We start from the raw sequence: 26,036 nt of genomic DNA, 5'->3' as shown, positions 1-26,036 counted from the left end.
AGTGCAGGGCTTATCACACTCACTAAAGAATAAAACTTCCTGCAGCAGCTTAGGGAATGAGGCCAAAATAGGGAAACGTTAGTCTAGGAACATTTGGTGCCCTTTTACTCTCTCAGGAGATGGCATGCTGGCATGCAGAAAGCTGCATGGTGGTGGTCTTGTACCTACTGTAAAAGGCCTTCTGGCTGCCCCCCGACCCAGCCGTCCCTTCTGGGACCAGATATAGAGTGTCCAGCCATTCTGTAACTCCAGACGCTAAGGGAGAAGAGATCAGAGATTACTCTTCCCAGTCTTCTCTCACTCTGCTGGTGGAAGGACCGTGGCCACAGAGGGACTGTCCCTTAGGGAGGAATCTCTCTCATAGGTTTTCTGTATGCTAAAACCACTCACCTGGTTATGCAAATACTTTTCTATGCTTTAAGACAGAAGAAGTTGTGGGTTGCAGCTGTTTAGTGAATTGGGGTGGTCTCATGATTACTTCTGGAGGAAGGCATGGCAACCCATCCCGGTGTTCTTGCCTGGAGAATCCCATGGACAGACGGAGCCTGGCAGGCTTCAGCCCATAGAGTTTCAAAGAGTGGGACACGACTGAAGCGACTTAGCACACACGCACGCATGACTACTTCCCAGTTTCTGGAAAAATTGAGTCGATTCAGAGGCCATTAAGGCGTGATGCCACAGTCTCTGAAAACCATGCACAAAGGACAATTTCCCACAGAGAACAGGTGGAGCTGTGGTCACCAAGGGCACCAGCCCCATAGACAGAGTGACTCAGTTCCAATCCAGCTCTGGTGTATTGTCTTGTGTGGCCGTTGGCAGGGCGCTTAACTACGCAGCTCATCGGCTCCCCATCCAAAACGTGGGCATGCCATAGGGTTTCCTGAAGATAAAATGGGTTAATGGAGGTTCGGCATTTAGAGTCACAACTTGGCACACAGAGAGCACCGTATATTATTAGTATGCCTTGTGGCCGTTCCCCCAAGCAGGCTGAGCAGGCTCGATGCCTGCTGGGGTTCTACTCCTTGGAGAACTCGGCTGGCGTGAACAGTGGCTGCACCCTTGCCTGCCTGATCAGCATGAACACCTTACTGCCATTGCCACCTGATATCCTGATGACCCTTTCTTCTTTCCCACACTTTAATGCACTGGCTTCATTAATACATCTCCTCTCCTGTTTATTTTATCTACATCCAACCTTACGTTGGTAGTGTGATGTTCCCCCAAAATGCTAAGCCTGCTGGTAGAACTTGGAATAAAGTGATTCCTATAGTAAAGACCCCTGTCTATCTAGCATGGAGCCCATTCAACTCTTTCTTAAGTTGACATCAGTGTAATAAATTAGCAAAACACATGCACACATATATATAAAAAACTAGTTAATACACATCATATATAGACTTTATATTTTAAATATTCTTTAAAGAATCATATGGTTCTGCATCATCCATTTCCTTTTAAACTCACTTGAAAATTTCAATCACTCATATTTTGCAGAAGACAATATAGAGAATTACTTGGGCTTCAAACTGGGCCTTTTCCAACTCAGTGCATTCTCTAGGCCAGTACAATCCCTTAGGGTATATACCTCAACTAATGGGGACCACAGAGTCAGGCCATGATATAAACATTCATGAAGCCATTATGGGGACCGCAGCAATGGGCTAAGGCCTGGACTCTGTCCTGTTCTGTGAATACTCTATAACCAAAATACATAAAACTGTGAGCAGGACTCTCAAGCTCTCAAGTAAATATGAATTCTTAGTAAGTAAGAGAATTGTGTTATGCATTGGAGAAATAGAAGGTATCCTGCTGAGAACCCTGGGGTGGGAACAGGTAGATGCTGGTCGCTGAAGCTAGAGACACATATGTCCCCTGGCTAAAGGTCACCACCAACTGTCGGCCCAACGAGGCCTGGGTCCAAGCCATGGCGCTGACCAGGAAGCTGTGGGACCTGGGTGCTGTCAGAGGAGACCCGACTCCACCAACCCTTTTGTCGGGAGTGAAGTTCATTTCCAAGGAGCCACATTACCACCAAAGGTGGCCGTGATGCCCTGCCTGTCTTCCCACTGCTCCTGCCCTTTGTCACTGGCCCTGCAGGTTGCCTCTTGAGGACTTTTAAACCTTTGACTAAGATGTAGCTTCGCTTACCCTGGAATCTCTCTGTTCGCTGGCCACTGCTCTTGCTTATGACCCTAGATTCTTATGCTGCCCAGCAAAGGTGATGGACGGGTATGAAGGCAGGCAGGACACTTATCCTTCCGCCCTGGGTCCTCAGGATGGGCGAGGACAACCCCAGTGCACTCAGTCTGTCTTCTGGAGGAGGATGTAGATAAAGGGAAAGGAACAGCATTTGTCAGTCCGTGCTCTCATCTCATGTGGAATATGAGGGATTCAGGGGAACTGTGACAAAGGGCCAGAGAGAGGGAAGAGGAAAGAAGGACGCTCGAGGGAGGTGGCTGCTAGGTCTGAGAAGGCGGGGTCCTCTCGGTACCCCCTGGTGATGTAGGGTTGACTGCTGGCTTAAACGCCACCATAGTCTTTAAAATGATGGGGTGTAGTTATTCATCTTCCCCAGCTGCTCCACAACATCCCAGTCACGCCGGACGAAAAGTCGGCCACAGCAACACCTAGACTCCTGGGTCTCACGAAAGCCTCCCTCCCTCTCCCTCCTCCCGCCTCTCCCCTCCATCCTGACTCTCCTCTCCCCGTTCCTCTGCTTCCCCTCCCACCCCTGTCTGTCCTGCACACCACCTCCAAGGGCCTGCCCTGGCCTGTCAGCAGGCAGGTCTAACCCTGCCTTCCCTCCACCTCCTTGTGGGTGCTTTAACCCTGGTGTTTGAGAGCAGGCTGCAGGGTCCAGGCGACCCAGGGAGGAGCCCCTTTGAGTCTCTCTGTTTATGGGCACGTGGAAGGGTCAGGGGCCGGGTGGAGGCTGTTCACAGAGAAGCATGTCTGTGCAGTGCTTGGAGGGGCTGAGGAAGCTGCCCTCTGGGTGTGTGCTAATGCTAACGAGCCTGTCTCTCTTTCCCCTACACAGGGCCTGGAGCCGTCATTGATGGTGTAAACTCGGCCTCTAGAGCGCTCGCTTGCCTCTGGCTATCAGGGACCCTCTTTGCCCACTTCTTCATCAAGTTTTGATAAGAAACCATAGGTCTTCTGAGCAACGCCTGCTTCTCCATATCACAGACTTTACCTGCACTGCGGAGGGCCAGTTTGGGCTTCTTTCTGTTTCTGTTCTTCTTCTCAGTATTTTTTTTTTTTTTTTTTTTTTGGACTCTTTTCTTTGTTGATTTGATTTTTCTTTCTAGTTTGAACGAGTGGGGTTTGGGGGAGGGGTGGGCAGGGTTCTACCACATGTAGGATAATCACTCATATGTGATGTGTCCAAAACTGGAACCCATTCTCCACCCTTCCCTTCCCTTCCCGCTGCTCCCCCTGGCATTGTCACCACCAACCAACCTCCCTCCCACACCAAACCATAAGTTCCATTTGGGCAAAAAACGTGCCTCGTGATAAACACCCTGAAGACACAACTTGACTTATAATGTAGTGCACAGCAAGAATTATATCCAAGTGTCCTATTACTGTGTCTTTTAAGCTGTGGACCATTTTCCTGACTATAATGTACAGATCCCTCTCTCCATGTTTATTATGATCTAATTACATGAGGGTTCACATCCTTTCTTTCGGGAAGTTCTCTCTCTCTTCCTATGTCTCTCTCTGACTCTCTGTCTCTGTCTCTCTCTCTCTCTCTACAAATATATGAAACATTGCCATCCTTCCTAGTCATTCTGCCCTATTTGCTTTCTCTACCAGCTATAAGGATTCGAAGTTTGGGGGTAGGCATACAACCCAAACCTGAACATTGAGGAGTCATGTAACCGAAAATGGGGGGAAGAATCTTGAGGAGAGTATTTCTCTCTGAAAAAAATACTATCCAGTTCTTAAAAAATGATCCATAGATGGCTGATTATTTAGGTTTTTTACACCGTTACCCATCTACTCAACCATCTGATTGATCACTCCATCCAGTTATCTCCCCACCCATTTTCCTCTCTGGCAATCTACTTCCTTTATATATCAATCTATCCATGTAATTATCCAACACATCTTTCTATTTCGTTCCCCACTACTCACTGTCACTCCATCACTGTATTCACCTCTAGTCATAGTATGTCTGTTCCCCTGGATTCATGTCTCCTCTACCTTCTGCAGACATTGGCATCTTCAGAATTAACCATCAGCTTCTCATGTGAAAGCCAATGATCTCATGGGCTGACAACATAGAAAAGCAGTATGTCACGGGCTGTCTGGAATGTGCCCGTCCATCTACCCCAAGTAGGTGCTGGTAACAGATGGACCGAAGTAGCAAGTGAAGGATCAGTCATTCACTCTTCCCAGAAGAGACTGTGTTTCCAGAAACAGCTTCTTGGGAAGCAGATCGGCCTTGGCAAAACCTTGATGAGCATCGTGTTTTATCTTTCTCACTTAAAGGACCAAGGTGCCAATCTTCATGCTTCTCTCAGGCTTTCAAGAAAGTGCATGTCAGGAATCTATGAGACTGTCCTTAACAGAAAGAAAAACACACTTCCGTGTCTTCGAAGTGAAGACAGCCTTCCATCTGAGTGGGGTGACTTCTGCTGTTGTCCCCTTTCTGCTCCAGTTTTGGTTTCATCTGTTTGAAAACTATCCAGTAAAGAGCCGATAGAAGCCAATTACACGGCGGGTGTGTTGACAACTCTGGTATTTGTTTCTGGAAGCTCTTCTGAGCTGAGGGCACTTGAGCAAACTGACTTAATTTCCAAGCTCTTGATTAACACAACACTGCAAACAGACGAAGAGAGTAACATGCATCTTCCTTGGATACCGGCTGCTTCTCCAGGAACTTTGGGGGATAATGCCCTCAGCTCTCCATGTTCAGAGCAGATCTTTCCAGAACACAAAAAAGAGCAGACTCTATCCTTCTGCTTTATCTCCCGGGACAAGAAGGACTCAGCCAGAGAGAGTGACTGGGATGCAGAAGAATGGCATCAGAAACCTGCAGGGCTGTGCCCTTGACCTGCGCTGCAGGAAATGACCTGCTGAGAATGAGGAGAGCCCCAATGACTGGATCAAAGACCCGGGCCCAACGGAACACTCTTTAGCTCCACGATCTAAAGCATGAGAAATATCAGCTCCAGAGTTCCCTTCCCACCACGCTTCATGGGTCTTCTTCCTCTGAAATGTGGCCTCTTTGTTTTTCTCTGTTGTGACACATGAACGTGATGAACACGGTGGAGAAACACACGCATGTGTGCACGTGCGTGCGTGGGTTGTCTTGGCATATGAAAAGCTCGGCACTTTCATAGAGTTAGAGCTGGTGTGAGTGAAATTAATATTACACTTGCCAGCTGTAAACAGACATCTGCATTTCCCAGGGAGCTGCCAGGAGCCAGACTTGCAGAACATGAATGATGTGCCAAAAGCAGTATGTGGATTGCAAGTTCCAGGGACAATCGTGAGCAGGCACAGAGTCAGAATTAAAGGTCGGACATCAGTGTTTCAGACCTGTCACCATGCTGAGCACCTGCGGCCAGGCTGGTGTCAGACACTGAATGAGCGTGTAACGTGTCACATCGAGTGTTCTGCTGATAACACGCTTGCTCCTTAGGAGTAGAAGTGTGGACGCTGTGGGGACCAGATGGTCTTGGAGAACAGGGTGCTTGAAATGGACGAGCTGGGCATGTTCTTTCCTCCGAGACTTGATCAAAAGGAAGGCATCCATCCTTCTTCAGCCAGGAGAATCCCTGAACCTTCCAAACGCAAAGAGCCTGGGTTCAGAGCCGCTACAGAACTCCGTGCTGCCTCTTACAGCAGATACCAGGAAGCATGTCTGGGAGGTACAGACTCCAGCTCTGTTCCAGAGGGAAAGAGTGCTACTGTCACTCCCCACCTGTCTGGGATAAAGACAATGAAATAAGCAAGACCCAAGGAAACGGGGCAGGGGGACAGAAAACCCTTCTGCACAACAGACACAGTCTGGATTCTGTGTTGTCTGGGTTCCTTTGGTGGGAATGGCTCCACAGGATGGGAGCTGTTACCCACCTCCTCGGAGCATATGGAGTAGCAAATGCCCTAAAGACAACGTCCATGTCCTCTTTACATATGGAGGACAGATGGATCAGGCCTGCTGGAGAGAGATTTTTTTTCAAGGTGCCAATGGTGGGGTAGGGCTTGGGGTAGAGGAGGAAAAAAATAACTATCGAGTCTCTGAGAACCTGCAGCTTTTCACGGGTTCTGCACGTGACAAGGAAACCCATAAGGCTTATCAAGAAATCAGGTGAGAGGAACTCGACAATGTATAATAGGTACTCTAAACCCTGCCTCTCTCCAAACTATGTATTTCCACCAAAGGGAAGCCAGTGCAGTGCTAGCGTTGAGGTCCTGGCCAAGTTGTTTTTTTCAGTAGTTTCGTGTCAAGTGCCTGATACAGTCTTTTGCAAGTTGAAGCAAGTGCGTTTAGTTTTTTTGTTTGTTTGTTTCATCTGCGGGAAGGAGGCCATCCAGGCAAGTGGTGGTTAAAACATGCTCCTGTTTTATGCAGAGAAATTATGCTTAGTTGTGTTCAACTGAACAGAAGGAAAGGTGAGGTTTTTGCATCAGAAAGAGGACCAGAGCTCTTTCCTCTGAAACCCATGCCTCAAGGTAGAAATGCATTTCATAGGTTGGACTGTTCGTTCTCAAAACCTGGGTGGGAGGTACACTGTGGGACTTGGGGAAAGTCCAGAGCGAGGTTGAGTTCAAGGATCTGTTCCTGAATCAATCCAGCAACTTGCTCTCTACGTGGAGGGGTCATCAAGCTCTAATTCTGCTGGGAAAATGCTCAGGAGAAGAGTAGAGAACCTTGAGGTGGGCAGTCCATCTCCAGGCGAGTTCGTCAACCACATAGCATCAGGAGTGGCTGGAGACTGCTGTGTACCTCCAGTGCCAAGGGAAGGTTTCTCCTCCCTGGTAGGGTATGGATGTCATCAGCAGGATGGAGGAGTGGGGTGAGGGATGGGGCCATGTCACCTTTCCCAATTTGACCCTGAGTCCTCACCAGAGAAAAACTGGCTTTGTGATACCTGGAACCAGTCCTCCTTCCCCCCACCAAAAAACCCCAAATAATTGAAAAAAAAAATTTTAATCTCGTTGGAATTAGAGGAAGTAGGGGAAGTGATGTAGAATGTTTCCCATTGGCAATATTCATTTTTTTCTCTTTTTCTCCAAAAATGAGGATCATTCACATTCATTTTGCATGAGCCCTATTCCTAGAAACTTACACCCGATTGCCTGACCTCCTACTCGCCCAAGCTTCCCTGTCTTTTTATTTTAAGACGAGTAAGTTGGAGCAATTTCAGGAAAACTTCACAGGTGTGTAGCTATGAAGGCAACGTTCTCAGAAAGACACCATGCGATGAAAACTCCTAATGATCACTAACACCCAACAAATAAAAATGCTGGTCTCATTTCCCTCATTTCTTGAGAGAAGAGAAGTAAATGAAAGAAGGAAGAGATAGATATGCAATTAAAAGACGCGGCAAGAAGATGAAGCTGAACCAAGCAATTTAGCCTTCAGGTGCAGAACACCGGCGGTCCACAGAGCTGTGGAGTGGACTCAATTAGACACAATTGTCTTCAGCCTGCAAGTAGCCAGTGAAGTCTAATTTCCCGTGTTTTAAAAGACATTCCATTTTGTTTCTTTCCACGGTGTCCTTTTAAAGCACAGGGTTGTTTTTGTTGTTCCATGATGCTGAGTGCGGAAAGAAATATGATGAACCCTCTACTCTTTTTTGGGGGGGGCCACATTCTACATTATTGGCCACTTTAAAATGATATCAATCATAGCAATGATAAGTAATCCTAGCTGCCTTTGTGTTAGTTAAAGGGAGCATTTTTAATCATTCAGAATCTTTTGTGACATGTAAAGTGCAATTGTGAGGAACGTGTGGGTGTATGAAAATGTATCTGTCAAGTTCAGAGTCCTCTAGATTAAAAAAACTTATGAATTATCAATGGTGCCGTCCTAGCTGTGTCAGACAATGGGTGTGCCCATTCTCACAATTATCCTGAAAACAGATCTGTGTTCAAATGCTTTAAAATTTTATCACATGATACAAGAATATAACTTTGTCAGCCTTCTAGAGGTTTTTTTTTTCCCCTCCCCTTCTATTTTCTTTCTTAATTTTTTCCTTCAAAAATCAATGAAGACTTGATTTCTGTCAATAATTGTATTAAGGGTGAAAATACTACCTGAATTTTGTGCATGTTACATTGTAGTTGTAACCTTTTCTAATTCAGGATGAACACGAGATGGTTGTGATTGTGCAGTGTATCAATAAAGTTCAAAGTAATTTGTAACTTTTGGGGGGCTGTTTATTAGGACACCGCATTGAGTATCTAGGAATGGGGAAAATCTAAACAGGATATGCTTTTCCCGTGTTTGTGTGTGTGTGTGTGTGTGTGTGTGTGTGTATGTGTTAGGCTTTGGGAAGGAGATGCAATCAGAAAACTGAGTGCCCTCTCTCTCTCTCTCCCTCTCTTTCATGCATATATACACCCACATGCACACAGAATATGATGATAAGCAATTTCATGTTACAATTGCGTATCTTATGTCTATGCCATTTACAAATCATACAAAATGCAAACAATATAAAATGCAGCTGCAGCATCAAAGTCTAATTTATTGGCTTAGGCTACAATGAAATCGGAAGAGAAGTTTCAGAAAATGAATGACCAGGTATCATTCAGTTTGAGTACTCCTTAACAGTTCCTGCAAGAGTAAGTATGAGGAAATATGGTGAGTGTGATGTGCACTTACTCTTTTTTTTTAATTAATTTTTATTGGAGTATAGTTGCTTTACAATGTTGTATTAGCTTCTGCTGTACAGCAAAGAGAATCAGCTATACGTATACATATATACATATATACTCTTTTTTGGATTTCCTTCAAAACACATTTATTCTTAAAAGTACCTTGGAGGTACTGTTGGTTTACTGTAGCATCCACAGGGTAATGGATGAGGAAGAGACCTGGAGAGCAAGTCCGTTCCTCCAACTGTCTTTTATAAAACATCTTTCTCTTTCAATAAATCTCCCCCTATCTTGTCATATATCCATCAGCTCTTCCAAAGGAATGGGTATTAGCCTCTTTCTTGCAACTTAGCTTCCCACCTGCCATTTCTGTATCAACAAACCCTTCCAAGCTCTGCTGTTGACCAAATGTGTGATCTTGCACTTGATATTTTGCTGTATATGTCTTGCTTTATATGTCTTTATTTCCCAGCTGCACCATCAGTAAATTTACCCCCCCCTCAGTGTGTTCTATCAAAGTTGCCTGCAAAAGTTTTGTGTCTCTTTCAACCATTGGATTCCTCAAGACTGACCCCTAATAAAGTGCAGGTCAGTGGCCAATAAGGATGTGATCATGCAGCAGGAAGTGGCGGAAGATTCTTCTTTTGATTTTACAGAATCTCTGCCAAGCCTGGTCAAGTCTGGAAGCTGGAATGATGAGGCTTGTTTCTCATGGCTTCCTGGACAGACAAGGGCTAATCCCTGGCTTTCAAGACTCTTTGTTCCCCACAGGGGATGGAACACAGATAACTTGATGGACTAGATCATGTTCTTTGTAAATTAAACCACCAAGGACATGGTGGGCACCAAGTGATGGAGAGTTTCCAATTTTCTCAGACTCATTGTAAAATCATGACTTGTCGAAGAAACAGATTTCCAGTTCTGACGTCTTAATGCCTTGAGTGCTCCCGCTCACCCTCTCCTTTGACTTCTTCCTTTTAATCACCATCTTCCCACCCATGCCTGACCCCCTCCTGCTCCTGCTCATCCCACAACATTTACCCATCCATCTGCTCACCTGCTGGCACAGACATTTATCGGTCTTTCACTTCATCCGGCCACTCAGCGCCATCAATCATTGACGTACCAATTTATTTCTCCATCAGCTAACCACTCACCTATTCATTCACACATTACTTCTCCATTTATCTAACCCTTATTCCCTCTATTCAGTCATGCACCTCCCTAATATGACTGTCCCCCATCTATTTATTTAAACAGTCCAGCCATTCTTCACTTGTCAATCTAGCCAGTAAGCATCTTCTAACTAGCCTTTGGCAGATATTCCTATTTACCAACCCACTTCCAGGTAATGGCAATCTTTGCTGTTATCTTTCCATTCTGAGCAGGATGCTTTATCTGCTTATTCTTAAACATAGCAGCTAAACAATAGGATGCATTTTTATTATCTTCTCCCACAATGCACCCTATTAAAAGCATAAACACATAAAGAAGTGCTTTAGAACAGCAGACTCCAAACTTTTTGGCACCAGGGGCCCATTTCATAGAAGACAGTTTTTCCAGGGATTAGGGCTTGGGTGAGGGGTGGTTGATGATGGTTTCAGGATGATTCAAGTGTATTCGATTTAGTGTGCACTTTATTTCTTGTATTACTACATCAGCTCCACCTCAGATCATCAGACATTAGATCCCCGAGGGCAAGGACCCTTGCTTTTGAATATTTATTAAGGGCATCATATTTCCTTCCATCTGGATGTATGACAGTGAGCAGAGGGTGGAGAACTGGGGCTTCAGTGGAAACACCCAGAGGAACAGATGTCTATATTTAACTTTCTGACACTATGAAGGCAATCAAGCCATGAAGATAAGAAATGACAAAGGAAATAGGAGAGACCTCAACTGACAACTGTTCCTTCTCTTTGGTTTGCTTTTCTGTTGAATAAATCACCTACTTTGGTGAAGACTAGGGTGTAGGACTGATTGGCATCAAATCCTATCATCAGTTTTGAAAGCCAGCACCCTCAGGCTACAAATGATGCTACCTTCCTTTAACATGTTCCCCTGTCCATTAGGAAACCTTTTTTTTTTTTTTTCCCTTAAGTGTTTCTTTCCCCCATGTATTCATTTATTCATCCATGCACTCAATTTAGAGATGAACTCCCTTAAGGAGCTCACATCTAAGATGTGAAAATGGCTGCATACAGAGAAGAAATACATGGTCAAATTACAACACTTAGGGTGGAGCTATGAGAAGGTGGCAGCAGAGGGAGTGAATATTGGGAGATGATTAGGAGGCTTCTTCCCCTGCCCCCACCCCAGGGGTGCATACAGCAGATTGAGGCAGAGGATGTAGTGAACAGATGTATCATGACACAAATGGGCCACCAGGACCATGGCACAGTCAGTGTTCAAGTATTGACTGGCAGAGTGAATAAACACTCTCTGACAAATGAGACCATGAACGGCATTAAAACCGTCAATGTCCAAAGGACCACAGTATGTACTTTGGGATAAAGCTGACTCAGATCTCCTGGAGAAGTACACATACCATCTCAGTTCAGTTCGGTTCAGTCGCTGAGTCATGTCCAACTCTGCAACTCCATGGACTGCAGCACTCCAGGCTTCCCTGTCCATCACCAACTCTTGGAGTTTACTCAAACTCATGTCCATTGAGTTGATGTTGCCATCCAACCATCTCATCCTCTGTCGTCCCCTTCTCCTCCTGCTTTCAAGCTTTCCCAGCATCAGGGTCTTTTCAAATGAGTCAGTTCTTCCCATCAGGTGGCCAAAGTATTAGAGTTTCAGCTTCAGCATCAGTCCTTCCAATGAGTATTCAGGACTGATTTCCTTTAGGATGTAGTGGTTGAATCGCCTTGGTGTTTAAGGGACTCTCAAGAGTCTTCTCCAAAACCAGAGTTCAAAGCATCAATTCTTCAGCACTCAGCTTTCTTTATAGTCCAACTCTCACATCCATACATGACACCTAGAAAAACCATAGCTTTGACTAGATGGACCTTTGTTGAAGAAGTAATGTCTCTGCTTTTTAATATGCTGTCTAGGATGGTCATAACTTTTCTTCCAAGGAGCAAACATCTTTTAATTTCATGGTTGCAGTCACCATCTGCAGTGATTTTGGAGCCCAGAAAAATAAAGTCTGTCATTGTTTCCCCATCTATTTGCCATTAAGTGACGGGCCCCAAGGCCATGGTCTTAGTTTTCTGAATGTTGAGTTTTTTTTTTTTTTTGAATGTTGAGTTTTAAGCCAACTTTTTCACTCTCCTCTTTCACTTTCATCAAGAGGCTCTTTAGTTCTTCGCTTCCTGCCATAAGAGTGGCATCATCTGCATATCTGAGGTTATTGATATTTCTCCCGGCAATCTTGATTCCAGCTTGTGCTTCATCCAGTCCAGCATTTCTCATTATGCACTCTGCATATAAGTTAAATAAGCAGAGTGACAATATACAACCTTGAGATACTCCTTTCCTGATTTGGAACCAGTCTGTTGTTTCATGTCCAGTTCTATCTGTTGCTTCTTAACCTGCATACAGATTTCTCAGGAGGAAGGTCAGGTGATCTGATATTCCCATCTCTTTAAGAATTTTTCACAGTTTGTTGTGATCCAGTCAAAAGCTTTAGCATAGTCAGTAAAGCAGAAGTAGATGTTTTTCTAGAACTCTCTCACTTTCTCTATCATCCAACAGATGTTGGCAATTTGATCTCTGGTTCCTCTGCCTTTTCTAAATCCAGCGTGAATATCTGGAAGTTCACACTTCATGTACTATTGAAGCCTAGCTTGTGGAATTTTGAGCATTACTTTGCTAGCGTGTGAAATGAGTGCAATTGTGCAGTAGTTTGAGCATTCTTTGGCATTGCCTTTCTTTGGGATTGGAATGAAAACTGACCTTTTCCAGTTCTGTGGCCACTGCTGAGTTTTCCAAATTTGCTGGCATATTGAGTGCAGTGCTTTCACAGCATCATCTTTTAGGACTTAAAATAGCTCAGCTGGTGTTCTATCACCTCCACTAGCTTTGTTCATAGTGATTCTTCCTAAGGCCCTCTTGACTTCGCATTCCAGGATGTCTGACTCTAGGTGAGTGATCACACCATCATGAGTATCTGGGTTGTGAAGATTGTTTTGGATAGTTCTGTGCATTCTTGCCCGGAGAAGGCGATGACACCCAACTCCAGTACTCTTGCCTGGAAAACCCCATGGACGGAGGAGCCTGGTGGGCTGCAGTCCATGGGGTCGCGAAGAATCAGACACAACTGAGCGACTTCACTTTCACTTTTCACTTTTATGCATTGCAGAAGGAAATAGCAACCCACTTCAGTGTTCTTGCCTGGAGAATCTCAGGGACGGGGCAGCCTGGTGGGCTGTCGTCTGTGGGGTAGGACAGAGTCAGACACAACTGAAGCAACTTAGCAGCAGCAGCAGTGTGTTCTTGCCACCTCTTTTTAATATCTTCTGCTTCTGTTAGGCCCATATCATTTCTGTGCTTTATTGTGCCCATCTCTGCATGAAATGTTCCCTTGGTATCTCTCATTTTCTTGAAGAGATCTCTAGTCTTTCCCATTCTATTGTTTTCCTCTATTTCTTTGCATTGATCACTGAGGAAGTCTTTTTTATCTCTCCTTGCTATTCTTTGGAACTCTGCATTCAAATGGGTATATCTTCCCTTTTCTCCTTTGCCTTTTGCTTCTCATCTTTTCACAGCTATTTGTAAGGCCTCCTCAGACAGCCATTTTGCCTTTTTGCATTTCTTTTTCTTGGGGATGGTCTTGATCACTGCCTCCTGTACAATGTTACAAACCTCCATCCATAGTTCTTCAGGCACTCTGTCTATCAGATCTAATCCCTTGAATCTATGTCACTTCCATTGTATAATTGTAAGGGATTTGATTTAGATCTTACCTGAATGATCTAGTGGTTTTCCCTACTTTCTTCAATTTAAGTCTGAATTTGTAAATAAGGAGTTCATGATCTGAGCCACAGTCAGCTCCTGGTCTTGTTTTTGCTGACTGTATAGAGCTTCTCCATCTTTGGCTGCAAAGAATATAATCAATCTGATTTTGGTGTTGACCATCTGGTGACATCCTTGTGTAGAGTCTTCTTCTCACGTTGTTGGAAGAGGGTGTTTGCTATGATCAGTGAATTCTCTTGGCAAAGTTCTATTAGCCTGTGCCCTGTTTCACTCTGTACTCCAAGGCCAAATTTGCCTGTTACTCCAGGTATTTCTTGACTTCCTACTTTTGCATTTCAGCCCCCAATAATGAAAAGGACATCTTTTTTGGGTGTTAGTTCTAAAAGGTCTTGTAGGTCTTCGTAGAACCATTCAACTTCAGCTTCTTCAGCATTACTTGTTGAGGCATAGACTTGGATTACTGTGATATTGAATGGTTTGCCTTGGAAATGAACAGAGATCATTCTGTCATTTTTGAGATTGTATCCAAGTACTGTATTTTGGACTCTTTTGTTGACTCTGTTGGCTACTCCATTTCTTCTAAGGGATTCTTGCCCACAGTAGTAGGTATAATGGTCATCTGAGTTAAATTCACCCATTCCAGTCCATTTTAGTTTGTTGATTCCTAAAATGTTGATGCTCACTTTTGCTGTCTCCTGTTTGACAACTTCCAATTTGCCTTGATTCATGGACCTAACATTCCAGGTTCCTATGCAGTATTGCTCTTTACAGCATCAGACTTTACTTCCATCACCAGTCACATCCGTAACTGGGTGTTGTTTTTGCTTTGGCTCCATCTCTTCATTCTTTCTGGAGTTATTTCTCTGCTAATCTCCAATAGCATATTGGGCACCTACCAACCTGGGGAGTTCAATTTTCAGTGTCCTATCTTTTTGCCTTTTCATACTGTTCATGGGGTTCTCAAGGCAAGAATACTGAAGTGGTTTGCCATTCCCTTCTCCAGTCATATACCATCTAGAGAACATCAAATCTGGTTGGAATATAACAATTTTGGGGAGAGAGGGGTTCTGGAGCATCTTTCATAGGATGTCAAATCTCCGTTAACCTTTCTGATGAGGGGAAGAGGAAGCAGAGACTGAGGAGCAGGGCAAAACTAAGAGGCAAAGGGTGAGCAGCAGAAAGTTTCGTCTTTCTGGATGGTTTCCTCTAAAAACTGAGTTTCTCCAGATAAGCTCTTCCTAAAACTATAGGATTTAGGGTGAAGACATGGCTCACTTGCATTTACATGTTTAACAGCATATCTTATTTCAAAATAAGAGTATTTACAGTTCTTACCCGTCTTCTATTTGTTAAGGCCTATAAGGGGCTTCCCTGGTGGCTCAGTTGGGAAAAAAATCTGCCTGCAATGCGGGAGACCCAGGTTCAATCTCTGGGTTGGGAAGAAGCCCTGGAGGAATAAATGGCAACCCACTCCAGTATTCTTGCCTGGAGGATCCCATGGACAGAGGAGCCTGGTGGGCTACAGTCCGTGGAGTCACAAAGAGTCAGACACGACTGAGCGACTACCACTTCCACCAGGTTTCTGTCACTTTTCATGTCCTACAAGACATATTACCTTCTCTGTAAATTCTCCAAGTCCTTTCTCTTCAGAGACATCAAGTGATACCCGTTTCGTCTCATCTTCATTAATACAGTGGTAATAATTCCTGCCTCAGAAGACAGACTGTGAGAATCATTAGGTGTGAATAAGAAAAGATATGCAACACGGTACCTGTTATTTATTAGTTGCAAAACAAACATGAGTTGTTTTTTCCTCTCCTTCCCTCAGCTTTCCCTCACTGTCCTCATGTACCTGATCCTCTATTTAGGGGACCCCAACCTCTGGGATCTAATGCCTGATGATCTGAGGTGGTGCTGATGTGATAATAATAGAGATACTAAGCACAATAAATCAATAAATGTACCAGGCTTGGATCATTCTGAAACAAGCCCCCAACCCCACTGTCCATGGAAAAAAATCTTCCACAAAACTGGTCCCTGGTGTCAAAAAAGTTGCTGCATAAGATAGAATCTCAACTCTGTTTATTTCTTTCAAAAAACTGGGGAAAAAGTATTTTATGAATTATTTATTTATTGAAGCCTAAAAGGAAGGAAGGCACCTCTGAGTATTGGATAATTCAAGGACACAAGCTTGGAAAGTGGGAAGAATTTTTGTAGAACCTCCAGGAAGGTTGAAAAAGTAGAGAGGGTGGAAGTGCATTTCAGTCTAATAAGCTTGTGTCAGCAGCTAATATGTGACAAATAATGAGGGCACATGCGTGAGGGATAGAGCGACTGTCCAGGAAACCCTGGTCCCGAGGATGTAGAACTACATCATGTAGCAGGTAGTGTCAAGGCCACAGGAGCCCAGGGCAAGGGCAGGCAGCCAGACTGCAGGGCTCAGGGCTCACTTGCAGCAGAGAGGCCTGAGCTGGGTCTTACAGAGGCAAGAGGGCTGAGCTGGGGAAAGAGAGGCAAACAGCTAAGTAATGGGAGAAGTTTCTCCTTGAGGAGCCTGTACAGATGTGAGAAGCATAGCACGGTCAGGAACTTCGAAGTGCAGATTATCCCAAGACGGGTGAGGGCAGGGGCAGCATAGCAGGAGACAGGGTGGAAGGGGCAAGCAGGGACAGGTCCTTAAATCTCCAGAAATGTTGAGATGCTTGGACTTGATTTAAAAGAGGGGAAGTGTAGAAGGATTTAATCAGTAGGGTAGCTAAACCATATTTGCAATTTAGGAAGATCACCATGTCAGGAAAGCAGATTAATGGGCAAAAAAGTAACATGTTAGGGTTAAAATCTTTCAGGTGAGGAATGATAAGGAACACTAACCAAGTCGGGGGTGAGTTTTAGAAGAGAAATCAAACAAGAAGGACTAGATGCCTGGGGTGATGGAGAATGTGAAATATGAGGAATATTCCAGGTCTCTAAGTCAGCCAACTGGGTAGGAGATGGTACAATTCTAAGATTCTCAAAACAGGAGGATGATGAGGTCTCATGCAATTTTTGATGTATTCATTTTCAAAAATCCTTAGAACTTCCAGGTGGAGAGGTTTAAGCACCATTAGCGTCTTCCTGAGTCATCTAATTATATCATCACCATCCACAAGGGACCCTGATTTCCTTCTCTGCTTCCCACTTTCATTCCATAAGAACTCTAACTCCTTGGATCATCTGCGATTCATTCAGCATCCTCCACTTGCTCTGCATCTTGATTTTGTTTGACAAAGGTGTTGCCTTCATCGCTTGCTGTGATGGAAGAGGAGAGTCAGGAAGTACCAGATGAGTTAAGCAGGAAGAAGGCAAACCAGCACAGCTACCCCCTACCTAGATAGGATCTGGCACTTTTCATGTCTAGTGCAAGAGGCCCAACCTCAGTTCAGCGGGTGACGGGGTGGGAGGGATGACCAAGCACCGAGATTCATCTGTTGTCTGCATTGCAGTCAGGCAAGTCCCGTCTATTTCCCACGTTGTTCAATGTTAGAGTCAGGCAAGTCCTCTGTCTGTTTATCACATTGTTTGATGCTCATTTGCTCGTGAGCAAATTTCAGAAAGGTTTGTAAGCTTCCAGACCTCATCAGAGAGCAACTTTAAGAGGCATACATTCCACCTGAATGACTCTTCTTGCTCTGTTCATTCCCCTCCGCCGCCCCGATGATCCCAGAGAGACCCGCAAGGAAGGTTGCATCTCAGCAGGAGGCATCGTGTCTACTGCATCTCTGCACCATGAGTTGTCTAGGAGGCCCTATCGGTGCATGTAAGCACTTAGCCATGTGAGTCTGGGCCCACCCGTGTGTGCTGCTCAGAGGCGAGGGGGTGGAAGCTGCACACCAGGGAAAGCTGAGTTGAAATCCAGATTCTGCCATAGATGAGTTGTGTACCTGTGAGCTTACAGCAACATCTCTTACAGCTTCAGTTTCCTTGTCTGCAAAGTTGTGTCTATAATTGTCACGGCACTGCTGCGACGTGGATGAGGGCAGACACTATGGGAAGAACAGGCAAGCTACCAGCTTGGATGCTCTGAACAGGGAGGTGGCCATGCAGTGAGTCTCTTTCTTTCACTTTCAGCTCTGTCTTGTCCCTTCTACAACCACCACCCCCGACTACCCCACATGATGGTCCCAACATGTCGGGGGGGACCATCCCCTACCCCACAGAACAGGAAGAATGGCTCTACTTAGATATCATATTCTCAGAGCTGTCCTTAGGGTCACAGGAAGTAACACATGAAGAGCGCCAGGCAAAGCATCCAGCCCCTGAGTGTTAAATAATGCCACTTTCTCCCTTCTTTCTCCTCTGCTTCCATGTGGTCCTAGGCGGATGAGCAAACTGACTTCAAAAGCACAGAGGAGTTCCCTGGCTTCCCTGATGCCTGGACCCCACAGGGTGGGAGATGCTTTCTGGGTTGGCTGAGGAGGAAGTCAAGCTGGGCGCTACCCATGGAGCCTGCTTCCTTTTTCACTCTTGGCCTCATTCCCTGCAAGGCGAGCTTGCAAGGACGGTTGCTCTGGTTACAAGACCAAATCACTGCTGTTTCTGTCTCTTCCTCCGTGAAGGTCTCGGGGGAATCAGCTTATTAGAGAAGCAGTGGCTGAGTGATGGAGTCGGCTAGGACAGTAAAGGGACTCCTTGGAGGTCCTCAGATACAAAGCCCCCGGTTCTTCTCTTGATGAAGCCAGAGCCTCCATCTCAGGGCTGCCTGGACAACCCTATCTGCGACTGCTCCCGTCTGCTGTCTTCTACTTCATACAGCGGTGCTCTGGTATCAGAGTCAGTCTGCGGTTTGAATGTGCCCGCTTTGATGTCAATCCTTACTGTAGAGGCAGAAGCTCCATTGTCCCTGCCCAACTCTTCCCTGCACTCTCTCTGGTCATGGGCAGTTTCATCGCTCTTCAATCTGCCCCTCTCTTTCTTAAAGTTCTTACCTTAAGAAGCTGGAAATTGCTGAGGAATAGAGTAAGACGTGACGGGGATGTGCCCAGGGTGAAGATGCACAATCACGGTGACATGCTCAGAAGAAAGAGACACTGTGGCTGGCCCAGTGTGCTTTGCACAGCTGTGTTATGACAATGGCAATGTGTGTACAGGGAGGAGTCAGGCAGGATGGAGGGAGAAGAGCAAGGGCCTAAGGGAGACAGCACTTAATGTTTATTGAGCTCACGCATGGACCTAGCAGAGCTAGGAGCTCTCCCATGCCTAATTCATATAGTATTCAAACCACCTCAAGCAAGATGCACCATCTCCCTGGAGACCAGAGGTAGGTGCTAGGGATCTCCATGGGGCTAGAAGTCAGCAGGGTTGGAACCACCTCCACTCTGGGTCCCTCTGGCTCCATACCCCACACTCTTCCTGGTTCAGGGTCCATGGCCCCCTGTTCTCAGGGCTCTGTTGACCGAACCGAGAGCAGTCACTTAAGTCTGTGGACATCCACCTTCCCTGTGAGCTTCCAGAAGGGAAGGTGGGGTGACGCATATTGAGAGAAAATGGCACCAAGTCCCAGGACGCTCTCTTGGCTCCAAGGGTCGGGTCTAGAAGATGCCTGTGCTCTGCGGGTTGCCCCTTTCCATTTTGCCATCAGGGAGCAAGGCCCAGGGAGAGGTGGCTCATGAGTGCCTGACCCTAAACCAGGCACAAGGCTGAGAGCCTCTGAGAAGCAATACACAGAGGGAATTGTTGATCCTGCATAGAAATGAAGGGAGGAAAGTATTTAATTCCAGGCTCCCAGTACACAGGAGAGGGTCATGTTTTCTAGTTTGAATGAAAAAGAGAGAGATCACCAAAAATCACTGCCTAGGATAACAGATTATGGATGATGGAAATACAGACACTATTCAGCCAAATGTGACTCCATTCAGGCGATTAGGAACCACTGACTTATAAATATAAGTGCCTCTATCTCTGTGAGAATTTCTCTCTTTCCCCGTTGACTCCTCTGTCTGTCACAGAGCTTGCTTCCCCAGCACCTACCACGGTACCTGGTGCACTGAAAACCTCAGTAACTGGTGCATAAGTGACTCCTTGGCTTTTGAGTTGAGGAACCTGATCTAAACAGCCCTTGAGCAGAGGCTGTGTAGAGATGCCCTGGAGACGGAAAGGGGGCAGTCAACACCAGTAGGGTGAAACGGGTGTGAGGGCCACGTTTTGGTCCCCAGCGTTGATGCAGTGAGGTCAGGGGTTAGGAAGAATCACCCAGAAGCAAAAGACGTCGAGACGCGAGATTTGTCATAGGACTCACCTACTCACTCCGTTGTCTAAACGAGAACGGGTCTGAACAGAACAAGTCGTCTCTTTTCACCTTTCTTCTTTTTGCTTGTTTTGTTTTGTTTGCTCGTCTGTCTGTTTCCCTTTGGCAGGAATACTAATCTTGCATTTTTACAAGCGTTCATGTTTTAAGCCTGGATCTCACCGCTCACATTTTTCAGACAAAGCCCCTACAACTCAGAGCCTGTGGTGAGCCCCAGACCTCCCAGCTGGTAGCACCCAGACGAGATGAAAATGGGGCCGGGCTCCTGGCCTCTGGTCCCTCACTGACCCTCTTCCTCTCCTGACCAGCTCTGTTCTCATTCTAGAACCAAGGTATCTTCTTCCCCTACTGGCTTCCTGGTGGAGGCCAATCTGCCTCATTTGTATATTCCTTTTACTCATAGGCAAGCCTTGTGACCCCCAAAGGGGGACCTGTGCCCACCCTTGCTTGCACTAGCTTACCTGGCGGCTTCCTGTCCTAGTTCACTGGGAAAATGCAAGAGGAGTGAAAAGTCACCAGCCTCCATGCCCGTGACTGAGTGTGAGGAAGGCTGAGAAGGGCAATGCGACGGGGAGTGGATTAGATCCGGGCCTTTGCACCTGTGGGCTCCCCACATCCATTACCCAGTTTGTAATCACATATGATGTGCCAGAAACACACTAAGTCCAATAAAGGACCCAGCGAAATTAAATATGGTCCCTATACTCCAGGGAGTAGATAGAATTAACATGACCACACACACACACACACACACACTCACATGATTAACATGTTAATGGTGGGACTCAGAGGTCGCATCCCTCTGGGGGAATCTTTGCAGGTGATCCAACCCCAGGGGTTACTTTAGATCAAAAGATGCCTCCGTTTCCTGCACAGGCTGAGACCAGCCCCCCAGACTCCTAACCTGGTCCCCCCAGCAGCCCCCAGGGCTCCATCATCCTGGCCTCCCAACAAGAGGCTCACCACAAGGAGAAAGAGGTCCACCCGGGGGCTGGGAACACACAGCTGCCACCGCCCCCACCCCGACCGGCGCGTCAGTAAACAGCACCACCGCAATCAGTTTGGCTTTTTTGATGAAGACAAAACCATAGAGGAAAACCATTAGAAGAGGTAATAAAGGCCCTTCTTGTACAGTTAATAGAGAGCCTCCTGGATGGAACAAGCCCAGCTGTTGCTGCTGAAAATTTACTTCTGTTTTCAAGTTCAAATAGAGACTAAAACATTATCTTCGCGGGAATTGATTTTACGTCTCCCAAACACATATGCCACCTTAATTGTGATTTGTGTGATAGTTCAGCTGCTGAAAGCTTTCGTTTATCTCTACCTGGTTAAACAACTTTAAATAATAACAAGTCAATATATCTGTCTATTGACCAGGGCTCTTCTCACATCTTCAGAGCTCCACACAAGAAGAAAAAAGCGTTAACCCTTTGCAGCCCCAGACTGGGACTTATATCCGTTCCCCTGGGCTCAGTTTTCATGGGCAGATAAGTTGATCAAAAATGAAATAGGAAGGAAGGGACATGTGTGTGTATACCTACGGCTGATTCATGTTGATGTATGGCAGAAACCAACACAATATTGTAAAGGAATTAGCCTCCAGTTTAAAATAAAGAAAATTTTTTAAATGAAATGTATAGAAACGAGTAAGGGCTTCTCTGATGCACTTTCCTGCAGAGGCTGTTGTATTGTTTGTTGTATTTTAGCTTCAGTACCTTCTTGAAAGGGAGAAAAGTCTGATCCCTGTGAAATTCTTCTGTACTAAATTTCCTCATGGGCTTTGGTTACAGGAATTTTGCTTTTGGATGGCGCTTGGGATAAGAATATTAAAGATGACAGCTTGATTTGAAAGGTCCGCGTAAACAAACATCCACAGGCTTTCCGTAATGTTTCTTAGGCAACATCCTTTTTTCTTCGAGGCCTAATGTTATATGAAGTGTAGGGGTTGGGAGGAGAGGAGAGGGCAAAGGGGGTTGTTTTATTCATATGTGCATAAGCCTACAGTGCTTTGGAGGGGGAACATTTTGGTGGTAATGATGGTCATGGAGTAAAGGTTGAGGTTGTGTCCATTTTTTTTGTTTGTTTTTCGATAATCCAATTCATTCATCAGCCAGGAGGAAGACAAGCATGGAGCAAGCCAGGAATTCAAGAGCTCAGCTAAGCTCTGCCCAGTCCTGGAAGATCCGCCCTGCCCGCCTTGTCCGTAAAGCAGAGGATGCTGGCCAGCAAGGAGCCGACCCTCTCGGCAAGGGTCAGCAGACCCTCCTCTGATCAGTGGGGTCCACTCCTGCCCTGAACTTCCCTGCAGTGTCAGGGGTCAGTAATGCACAGAAAGGTTGCGGTCTGCCTCCTCCCAGGCTGCCCGCTGGGTTAACCAGAGGTAGAGAGGGGGCACTGCCCACTCAGCTGTGATCCCCAGCCACCCCTCTGTGCGACTGGTTGCTGCACCCCAGGGTACAGAGGGGACCAGCATGCAGTCCCTGCAGTCCTGGAGAAAGAGGTCAGTCAAAGAGCACTCTCCACCCTTATTTAGGTGCTCTGGGGATGGGAGGGACTGGAGGCAGCAGTAGATGTCCTGGGTGAGTTCAGGGTTAATTGGTATGTTAAAGATTCTTTTCAAGTTTTCGAAAACTTCTTTAAGAGCTTTGTTTTCCAACTGATAGACTCTCCTAGTCCATTTAAAATACACTCCTCCTGTCTCTCTTTCCTCCCTGCCGTTTCTCCCAGAAAGCTCCATAAATAATAATGTCAAGGTAAATAATAATGTCAATAATAACAATAAAAGTACTCATAACTGACAGATTGCTTATAAACAGTGAGCTGTGAAGATGGGAATGTATCATTAATTGCTAATTAAGAAAACACTTCTCTCGGGCTTGTGCTCACCTGATAAAGAACATTTCTTGACTCTTTCCCGTTTGTTCTCCTTGTGTTTTCCTGCGGGGCACGAAGTGTGTATTAATTATCTGTGTATCTTCAGCCATGAATGACTGACTGACTGACGGAATGAATGAATCTATTATTATTTTTTTTTAATTCTGTAGTTGCTTCCCTGGGTGTGTGAACATCTTGCTTTAATGCTAATGTTGACATGACATCTGTGCCAGGACTTTCTAGCTGCTGTAGCCAGAGGGCCTCTGGGGCCCCAGAGTGGAGGCTCCCTGAGTCTGTGTCAACACACCCTTGGGATGCTCTGTGTGTGTGTTTCATGGGCAACAGTGAAACAGCAAAAGCTGCCCATTCCCATCTTCTGACACACCATCAAATCAACTCTTGTTTCACACTTTAAGTTTCAGTGTGTGTGCGTGTTTGTGTGTGTGTGTGTGTGTGTGTGTGTTTGTGCTCAGTCGTGCCTGACTCTTTGCGATCCTGTGGACTGTAGCCCGCCAGGCTCCTCTGTCCATGGGAGTCTCCAGGCAAGAATACTGGAGTGGTTGCCATTTCCTCCTCCAGGGGATCTTCCCGACCCAGGGAGGGAACCCAGGTCTCCTGTACTGGCAGGTGGATTCTTTACTGCTGAGCCACCTTAAGTTTCTAGTTCTCTCCAATTCTTTTCCTCATACAAAGGCAATTAAATTGTTTTTATTGGACTATAATTGCTTTGCAATGTTGTGCTAGTTTCTGCTGTACAAAGAAGTGAGTCAGCTACATGTATACACATATCCCGTCCCTCGTGGCCCTCCGTCCCAGCCCTCCCCCAATCCCACCCCTCGAGGTCACCACAGAGCACTGAGTTGAGCGCGCTGCACTACAGAGCAGCTTCCTGCTAGCTATCAGTTGTACCCAGGGTGTGCATACATGTCAATCCCAATCTCCCACTTCATCCCACTCTCCCCTTCTGTGTCTGTATCTCCATTCCTGCCCTGCACATAGGTTCATCTGTATCATTTTTCTAGATTTCATGCAAAGGCATATTTACAGAGATGTAAGCAGAGCAAAGACACAATTCTGTATTACAGCCGCTAGGATGCAACTCTATATCTTCTCTAGATTGTTACTTAGGCTGCAGGGAGGAAGAGGGGGAATGGGCACAGTGCTTCACTTGGCACATAATAGTTGCTAAATAAATACCTGACCATTAAATTAAAGGAACAGCACCTCTCACCTCCGGAGTGGATTTTCTCCCATGGAATCTGAGCCTGCAGCCAGAGGAACCTCAGTAACCCTGTCCTGTGATTTCTGATGTAAATAAACTCTCTACCCCCGTTTTTTTTTTTCTTTTTATTAAAACCCTCCACATTCCTTATGACTGGTTCCAAGGGGAGGTATGCAATGAGGGGCCATGGGGAAGGGCCAGAAAGTACCCAGGAGGAGGCAAACAACACCTGACCCTATGTCAGCCCCAATATGATCCAATGCTCGCTTTGCAGGAGGAGAAACTGAAATCCAGAGAAAAAACTGCCCAATGAAAGGAGAAGGCAACCCGGCAGACAGCCCAGCGCACATTCCCCTCTCCCTGAGACCTGCCCGCTTGCAGAGAGCTGGGCAGTACAACTCACTGTAAAGCCCTGCTCTCCTCTGGAGGATGCCCCAGCTCATCCCTTCCCTGCACACCTGGGAGGAGCCCAGAGACCCAAAATCGGGCCCAGGGCCAGAGGCTCCACTGCGACAGGAGAGACCGAAGGGCTGGCCTCGCTCCCGCTGGGCCAGGAGACACGCTTAGTCATTTGTTCCTGGGACTGAAGGAGCATTTGCCAATTTTTGGCCTGGAAGCCAGGCGTGCGCCATGCTCAGGGTTCAGCGGCTGCAGGGCCACCCCTGCGGCGGTTCCAATTCTCCCTGTGTGCACAGGGGGGCGCTGGCGACACGTCTGCTCCGCAGCTGCTGAGCAGATGATTCACCCACTTCTCAGGGAGCAGAGACTGCATTGCAGGCTGCAAGTCTGCTGTTCCAGGCCCCCTCCTCCTTCAGGGTCCCTGCTCCTCTGATCACCCCTAGCCCCCACTCCCAGCATGCTGGTCAGCCAGCCCTGTACCTGCTCATGGAACAGGCTGCTTTCTGCAGAACCCTCGGGTCATCTTTTCCCTTAAGTGTCTCCATACAAAAGGTGCTGTTGGTGCTGCCAGACCCCTGTGGTCATCTCCGGGCCTCCAGCCTGGGGTGAGGGGAGCACCACAGGCAGGGCTCCGGCCCTAACACCCTCCGTGGCTGGGTTACCTCAGACAAGCCGGTTTGCCTCTCTGAGCCTTGGTTTCCTTCTCTGTGGAATTGAGTCACAGTCTTGGCACAGGGTGCTTTTGAGGATTAACAAACACAAATTTTATGTGAGCGCCTGACACAGTGCCGGAGCCCAGAGGACACTGCTGAATGTTTCCAGGGCCACGGCCTGTCAGGACTGTGCCCTCACTGGGTACCAGATTCTGGGCCGTTTTTTATGTGTAGTGAGCCTGGTGCTGGGCACCTGGCAGGCCACCTAAATAAGACCCAGTTCCTGCTCTCAGGATGCCCGGGGACTGGGGAACTTGGGGCATTGGTGCTGGGACAGCAAGGGAGGGACCCAGCCCACCGGAAGCGGCAGCAGGAGCAGGAGAGGAGTGTGAGGACCCCTCCCCTGGGCCTGAGGCAGACCAGACGCAGGGAAGCAACACGTGGCCACATCCCAACCCCCAGAACCAGAAAGCTCATGACTTGGAAGTAAGACAGAGAAGCCAGGGCTGGACTTCCTGCCCCTCTGGCTCCAAACCCTGTCACCCTAATGGTGTCCCTTACATCTGTGAGGTGAGGCAGCCCCACCACCCACAGGGGCAGGTTGGAAACGTAAACGAGAGATGATGAATGGCAATATTCTCCACACAGGAGTGAAAACAAATGTCTGGGAGCTTCCCTCCCTTGCCTCAGGCTGACCATAGCTCATGGCCCAGATGTCTCTTTGGGGTTCCCCTTTTGAAGGTGCCCCAAGTTTCCCCTGTATCCACTTTTCTTCTTGATTCCTCAAAAATAATAATAATAATAAGATAAAATAGGGCTTCCCTGGTGGCTGGGTGAGAAAGAAACC

The 26,036-nt window shown here is 46.6% G+C and overlaps 1 protein-coding gene across 9 annotated transcripts in view; it reads left to right on the top strand.

Moving 5' to 3' along the window:
• LOC113885851 (opioid-binding protein/cell adhesion molecule) overlaps positions 1–22,953 on the top strand; it is a 1,067,028-nt gene extending 1,044,075 nt beyond the window's left edge. For 6 of the 9 annotated variants that reach the window (XM_027531593.1, XM_027531592.1, XM_027531595.1 and 3 more), the window contains one exon: positions 3,038–8,379. In XM_027531593.1, the coding sequence (XP_027387394.1) occupies positions 3,038–3,138 (101 nt within the window). In that variant the 3' untranslated portion in view covers positions 3,139–8,379. Of the gene's footprint in view, positions 1–3,037; positions 8,380–22,151 lie in introns of those variants that run through there. The other 3 variants (XM_027531591.1, XM_027531590.1, XM_027531597.1) reach the window with 1 other exon arrangement.
• Positions 22,954–26,036: the final 3,083 nt, after the last annotated feature.

Source organism: Bos indicus x Bos taurus, chromosome 29 (assembly GCF_003369695.1).
Source record: "Bos indicus x Bos taurus breed Angus x Brahman F1 hybrid chromosome 29, Bos_hybrid_MaternalHap_v2.0, whole genome shotgun sequence".
Taxonomy (NCBI): Eukaryota; Metazoa; Chordata; class Mammalia; order Artiodactyla; family Bovidae; genus Bos; species Bos indicus x Bos taurus.
The sequence above is the reverse complement of the archived record's forward strand: the minus strand, read 5'-3'. Positions and strand labels throughout refer to the sequence as shown.